At 45.4% G+C, this 7,204-nt stretch overlaps 1 protein-coding gene across 3 annotated transcripts in view; it reads right to left on the reverse strand.

Moving 5' to 3' along the window:
* Gabpb1 (GA binding protein transcription factor subunit beta 1) overlaps nt 1-6,353 on the reverse strand; it is a 52,826-nt gene extending 46,473 nt beyond the window's left edge. The window contains exon 1 of one of the 3 annotated variants that reach the window (XM_013352743.2): nt 6,154-6,353. Coding sequence is in view for 2 of the 3 variants with exons in the window: in XM_026787732.1 (XP_026643533.1) it covers nt 6,093-6,116 (24 nt within the window). In the remaining variant the exon portion in view is untranslated. Of the gene's footprint in view, nt 1-6,092; nt 6,128-6,153 lie in introns of those variants that run through there. The other 2 variants (XM_026787732.1, XM_026787731.1) reach the window with 2 other exon arrangements.
* Nucleotides 6,354-7,204: the final 851 nt, after the last annotated feature.

Consider the following 7,204-nt stretch of genomic DNA (forward strand, 5'->3'; position numbering starts at 1 on the left):
ATATATATATATATATATATATATATATATGGGATTGTTAAAGGAAATGATAAAGACTAAAATTGGAAACTCCATGGGTACATCAGATGCTTGTTGTCAACTGTCAGCTTGACAGGACCCACAGCTACTAAAGAGACAAGGTCCTGGGCATGTGGGTGAGCAGTTATCTCCATTAGGTTAATATTGGACTTGGGATGACCATCCATAAATATGGATGGAAACATTCCATGAGAAAAGGCCCAGGATTGAATAAAAAAGTGATCAAAGATGAGCATTAGCAATCATCACGCTGGCTCCTGACTGGATGCAGGTTAGCTCCTGCTGCCATGATGGATTGTATCCTTTAAATGTGAGCTAAAATAAATCATTTCCCATAAAGAGAGAAAGGAGGGGGGGGGAGAGAGAGAGAGAGAGAGAACCTAGTGTAAAAACTGTACCTGAGCTCTTAACAGTAAGAGACAAAGGAATGAGGCAGACACTGGAAGAGATTCTGAAGTCTGTTTATTTATTTATTTTGGGTTTTCGAGACAGTTTCTCTGTAGCTTTGGAGCCTGTGAAACTTATTTTCTTCTCCTATTTTATGTCTGTACATTTGAAATCAGGGGGAATAAACCTCTACAGACAGTGGAGTAACCAGAAAGAAAAAGTTAAATATGGCAGTTAGATTCCTGAAAAAACAAGATTCCTCTTTCATTTAGTCTATCAAGTAGCAGAACTGAAATTCACCATAGTGACGGTAAACAATGCGAAAGCTCACTCTGTATTTTTCTCCAGTAAGTAGGAGTCAACTGTATCAATTAAGTTAAAGGAATAAAAGAAATCAAAAACAAAACAAGAGATTAACAAAATTATTCCCAAGTAGCATGAGACTACTGAAATTGTTCATCAGTTTAAAGTGGCCAAGAAATCCTAGCACTAGAATTCTTCAGTGGTGGGAGGTTCTGATAAAGGAAGCACAGTAAATATGAAAGTGACTAATGTCCAAATTCACTAGACAAACTGTCTCAGTGTGAGCTACACAAACAAACTGCTCTCTCTGGGTGTATCTCTCATAGCCCTACAGGACAAAGTCCAAGATCACAGTGGTATGGGTCAACAGATCAACAGCATTCTTTTTTTGTTTTTGTTTTTGTAGACAGGGTTTTCTCTGTGTTGCCCTCACTGACTGTTCTGGAACTAAATAGACCAGCCTGGCCTCAAACTCAGAGATCCACCTGCCTCTGCCTGCTGAGTGCTAAAGGTGGGTGTCACCACAAACGGGCTGTCTGCAGTCTCTTCTGAAAGGCACTAATCTCATGCATAAAGGCTTTACATTCATCATCTAGTCTCCCCAAACCATCATCTTGAAGACTGAGTTCAACATGAATTTCAGGAGGACACATTCAGACCACAGTATTAAGTGAAAGACAGTAGAGGTCCCTATGAATGGAAAGAATAGAATAATCAGTCACATGGGTAAAGGTCAAAGATTTTACATAAACCATTTTGGATATAAAGGAAAAATTTCAAATCATTTATGCACCAAAGTTTCCTGCTTAGACATAAGTGCTATAGACACAAGGGAGATACAGCAAGGCAGCTACACATCCAATTTTGTTTTGTTTTCTTTGGAGCGGGGGACGACTGAGACAGGGTTTCTCTGTGTAGCCCTGGCTGTCTTGGAACTCACCCTGTAGACCAGGCTGGTCTTGAACTCAAGAGACCTCTTCCTCCCCAGCTCTTGGATTAAAGGCGTGTGCTACCACACCCAACAGATAGGTTTACATCATGAAAGAAACTGACCTTAAATAGTGTCCAATACTGTAAATTTTATGGCCTTAGTAGCTACTTCTCTACCAAATGGGAGGGGGTTATGTTAGAAAGCAGTATCATGCATGGTACCCCTCCCACTCACTTCTTTTAAAGAATCACTACTAGATATACTACCAGGGTTAACAGTAGCCTACCTCTCTAGTATAATGGAGACTGAAACACCTAACTTTAATAGAGACACTCAAGATTAGTCTAGAAAAAGATACATTGTATAATAAAATTACAGTATCTAATTTAAAAGACAGAAGCACAGTGGCTATTGAGTTGGCTCAGTAGGTAAAGGGTATTTTTTATTGTGTGTGATGCACAGGAACAGGATGTACACATCCCGTGAGTGTTCGGAAGAGTGGGGTCAGATCCCCTAGAACTGGAATTATAAGCAGCTGTGAGCTATGTGACAAGGTGCTGGAAACTGAACTTGAATGTTCTGAACAAGCAGCGAGTGCTCTCAACCAGCACCTCTCCAGCCCCAGGGCAAAGATCTCTGCCACCAAGCCAGTCCTGAGTTTGATCCTAGTAAAATGGCTCCCAAATCTGTAAATCTCCAAGTGGCATGGGCCTCTTGCACCCACACACAAGTAAGCAAATTGAAAAGGGATACTGTATTGGACTCCTTCCAGAGGTTACATAACATTATTATTTTTGCGTATATGCACACAAATATATGTGGATATTGGTGTGCACATGTGCATTCACACACAGACAAATTCCAAGATTACTGATTCCACGGGTTCTGAATGGTGGGGCTGAGACCCCATGATAACTATGTACACTAGATTGGGCATGTAACTCATGCCTGTAATCTCAGCATCTGAAAGGATGAAGCAAGGGGATTATGGCAAACTCAAGGTCAGTCTGGAGTATATGGTGAGTTTGGGGCAAATTGAGGTTAAATGGAGACTATGCTTAAAAAAAAAAAACTAAAAATTAAAAAAACTTACTGATCTATTAACTATCTAAGGCAGTGGTCCTGAACCTGGAGTCAAACAACCCCTTTAGGAGACGACTGATCCTTTCACAGGGGTCGCCCAACCATCAGAAAACAAACATTTACATTACAATTCATAACAGCAACAGAATTACAGTTATGAAGTAACAACAAAAATAATTTTATGGTTGGGGGTTAGCACATGAGGAACTGTTCAAAATGTCACAGCATTAGGACGGTTGAAAACCACTTTATATATGTACTAAATCATTTAATGATCCCTACCACCACAATAGGTGCTAGAATGATCCCTACTGTACAAAGAAGGCAACTGTGGCACACAGGAAGAGTCAGCAACTGCTCGTTATCAATAATGCTTCAATTGGTACTCTTCACACCTTTATTACATCAAGATAAAATCAAGATTTATCTTTGGAGAAATTACTTACAGCCTAAGTCTCTACTCCAGTGTCATAAACATAAGCAGCCCAAATAAAGATGCACCAACCTTTTCAGACAATAGAGTGCTCATGTTCGGAGGACACAAACAGGTCCTAATTCTAATTTCTTCTGACACTAATGTATCTTCTACAGGGATAAAATAAAATGCTAATTATCACTGACCCAAAGTTGAGACATTAATGCTACAGAAACTTATCTATTAGTTATAAAGCCATGGGGTCACTGGAAAGCTACCTGACTTCAAATAAGTTTACAATTATATATTCTATAAACTAGACAGAAGACTTGAAAGGGTCCCAACATACACACACACACACACACACAAAAGTTTAGAAGACAGAGATACTAAATACCTTAATTTGATCACTACATATCGTATACAGGGTCAAATTACCGTAGTTGGTGAGCTATAAACAAGTTCCTAGCTGGGCGGTGGTGGCACACACCTTTAATCCCAGCACTTGGGATGCAGAGGCAGGCGGATCTCTGTGAGTTCGAGACCTAGGTCTACAAGAGCTAGTTCCAGGACAGGCTCCAAAAACCACAGAGAAACCCTGTCTCAAAAAACAAACAAACAAACAAACAAACAAAAAAGTTCCTAGATGTTCAAGTGCTAACAGGCTCCAATGTGAAATAAGGGCTGGACCCCAGTGGCAACTTGAAAGAAACTCCAGTTCCCTCAAAAATGAATTTCTGACTTAAAATTTTATGTGACATATTTTGAGTAATGTTTGCCTTACCTGTTACCTGATGAGCTACTTTAAAAAAAAAAAAAGTTTTTTTTAAAATGACAGGAAAGGGGGGGGACAATCAAAATGAAGTAAAATTAACTAGGATCCAATCTCTTTTTTTTTTATATATGAATAGCACACATTGAAAATGTACCTGGCACTTTCTGACAATTACATGAAGAATGGCCAGATGCTTCCTGTTGATGAACAGCAGAGAAAGGCCAACTGACAGATTCCGACTAGAGGTCACAAGAAACCACTGCAAACTCAGCTTCCTTCCAAAACCAGTAGGCCCAACTCATCTTGAAATTTTACACATCATCACCCACACCTAGGAAACCCAAACTGACTCAGAAAAAAGCTAAGGGTTTATATATGCATATTACTTATGCTTTGTTTCAGTAAAAGTCTCACCTTCAACTCAAGTCTGAGCTCTACAGTGCTGAAAAGAACACTGATGCACAGGTCTTTACAAGCACAGTAGATGTACTTGTAAATTCGCATTATTGTCTATCTTGTCACTTGAACTAGTTCCAAATGTTCCTGAGACTTCAAGACTATCGGTAAATTAGAATCTTTGTAATGCTTACGTATCTTAATCCCCATCTTTTAAAAAGTTAGAGCCCTCTCTCCCAAAATTCAGGAATCTCTGAATCATTCTTCTCATTCATGTTTTTTAAAAGTTTGTCTTGTACAGTATCCTGACTGTACTTACATGGCGAAAACAGGATAAAGAAAAAATGCATGATGTACAGTGTTTTCCAGTGGTTATGTGGTGTGATATCACATAAGACTGCATGCAAAATACATTCAAAAACCTCTTTTCTGTTTAGGCACTAAAAAGATTTGCAAAAATGCAGAACAATGTGTCTCTTGCCTAAACCATGAGTTAACACATGAAACAACTTTTGACTTTTCACAAAAGAAAAATGAATAAAGGGTAACAGTTATTAGTTCCCTTAAGATACAATGCCATAAGTCTGAAGGGCTGAGTCAGAATCAAAGTTAAATTAACCTGGGTGAATCTCTATCAGGTAATATCTTCCGTATAGTAAATTCGGTGCGTTTTAAATTCTGGGATGGCAACTACTTCACAAGGAAAAGTACACCAGCGTTTTGTCCAGATAAAAATTACACTTCAGAGCCTGGTCTACAAGAGCTAGTTCCAGGACAGGCTCCAAAACCTCAGAGAAACCCTGTCTCGAAAAACCAAAAAAAAAAAAAAAATTACACTTCAGAAAGTAACTCGCCTGAAGAGACAGCACACCAGTGTCTGCAGAAGGAACTTCAAACTATTTCCACGCTATGAAGCTCCCTTTAGGAAGTTCTGTGGTCTCGCCCCTGCTTTAAACAGATGTGTCTGCTAGACACAATCCAAACGAACTTAAAGCAAAAGCTTCAAGGGAAAACACAGCAATTAAGCTCGTGCCATCCTTCGCTTTCATTTCGGAGATGCCCATTTGGAGCTAGGCACGCGGCTTCAACACAGTGGGAGAGGTTCACGACAGCACACTCAACACCGATCTGTGCCCAGACATGAGATGACCCGACGAAAACTCGCGGCTTCTTTCCCGCACCCCCGCTCGCGTGGGTTCCGGCAGCCAAGTCTCTGGGGGCAAAAGCCTCGACCACTGAGACTGGCAGGCTCCGTCCCTCCAGGGCTCTCCTGTCTACCCTGCCCCGGGCCGGCTCTCCCGCCGAGACCCGAGCGCCCCCCGACCCCGTCCGTGGGCCCCAGAGCGCCGGAGCGGCCCGGTCCGGCCTTCCCGCTGGTCGTCGGCCCGGCCCGGCCCGGTGTTCAGGCCCCCGAGACAAAGGAGCGGGCGGAGGCCGCGCCGCCTTTCCAGCCGCCCGCCCCACCGGCCCGGATCCCCACGGCCATGGCGACCCCACCGCAGCCCCGGCCCGTGGGGACCGCAGGAGGCCGCGGCGCCTGGCCGAGGAGGGGGCGGCGGCCGCCACCATGTCTGCCGCCCCTCCCAGAAGCCAAGCGCCGGGCGGACAAAGCGCGGCGGCGGCAGCGCGGACACCCAGGCCGACCCCGCCGACCCCCGCCAAACGAGCGGGGCCGGGAGCCCCGGAAACCCGGCGCCTTAATGCAATAAACAGGAAATCGCGGGGATGATCTGGGTTCCGGGGGAAGTGGAATTATTTTTTACCAGCGAAGAGATCAACTTCCACATCCGGTGGTAACAGGGCCCTACACAGACCCGCACTGACCTGGAAAAGCTTCGGGAGCGGCGGCGGGGGAGCAGCGGGAGGAGGTGCGGGGACCGCGGCGCCTCGGAGCCGGCAGGGCTGACGCGGCCCCGCCACACACAGAGCGCTTCGCTGCACAGGGCGCTATTTTCCGAAAATGCCGCGTCTGGTCGGCGCCCAAAATCCCCACCGAAAAGTCCCCGTCGGCGCGGAGGGACACGGCGGGCGAGTTCCCAGCATGCCTGCGGAGGCCTGGCCAGCCCGCGCCGGTTTCCGCCCCACTGCCCCCGGGAGCAGACCTGCCGCCACCCTCCCCGGGCCCCGTTCCGGCGGGTGAAAGGGACGAAAGGGTCTGGTTTTGACTTTAAACAGAGAGAAAGGAAATAAGCCATTTCTAGCGCTCGGCCACACAAAGGCTGCGGCGGAATGATCCACTGAGCGACCGCAAGTCCCGGCTCTCCCGGCGCCTGCGCGGCAGCGGGGGTGAGCGCTACGGAGGCCATGTGCGCGGCCGGGTGTTCACGCCGCGCCGTGGGGCGGAATGTGTGGGAACTGGGGTGCGTGTGCTGAGAGTCCTTTCTCGGCGTGACACGTGAATCGCAGTGACTGCGGGACGCTTGGGGCTTAAACTTGCTCGTGGGGTGTTGTAGTAGATTCCCGGCAGGCGGAAGGGCAGCTAGGAACCTAGGATTTACCTTAAAGTGGTCCAGGAAGGTAGACCCGGAGTTGCTAGCTTAGGTGCCAGTGCAGGAACAAAAGATGTGTCCTCTTCTCCTGGCGTAAACTGCTCGTGTGTGATGATAATGTTTCTGCGGCTTTTTTTTTTTAATGTTGTAAGAGTGACACCGCCGTGTCTGCAATGTCAAGATTTTTTTTTTCCTAGATAGACTCTCTAACAGCCCTGGTTGACCTGGAGCTCAGTTTGTAGTCCAGAGTGACCTCGAACTCACAGAGATCCTCCTGCCTCTGGATTGTTGAGATTAAAGGCGTGTGCTACACCTGGTGTTGAGTTCCATTTTTTTTTTTTTTTTTTTGAATTTTCGGGACAGGGTTTCTCCTTAGCTCTTTTGGT

Source organism: Microtus ochrogaster (assembly GCF_000317375.1).
Source record: "Microtus ochrogaster isolate Prairie Vole_2 chromosome 14 unlocalized genomic scaffold, MicOch1.0 chr14_random_1, whole genome shotgun sequence".
In the NCBI taxonomy this organism is placed as follows: domain Eukaryota; kingdom Metazoa; phylum Chordata; class Mammalia; order Rodentia; family Cricetidae; genus Microtus; species Microtus ochrogaster.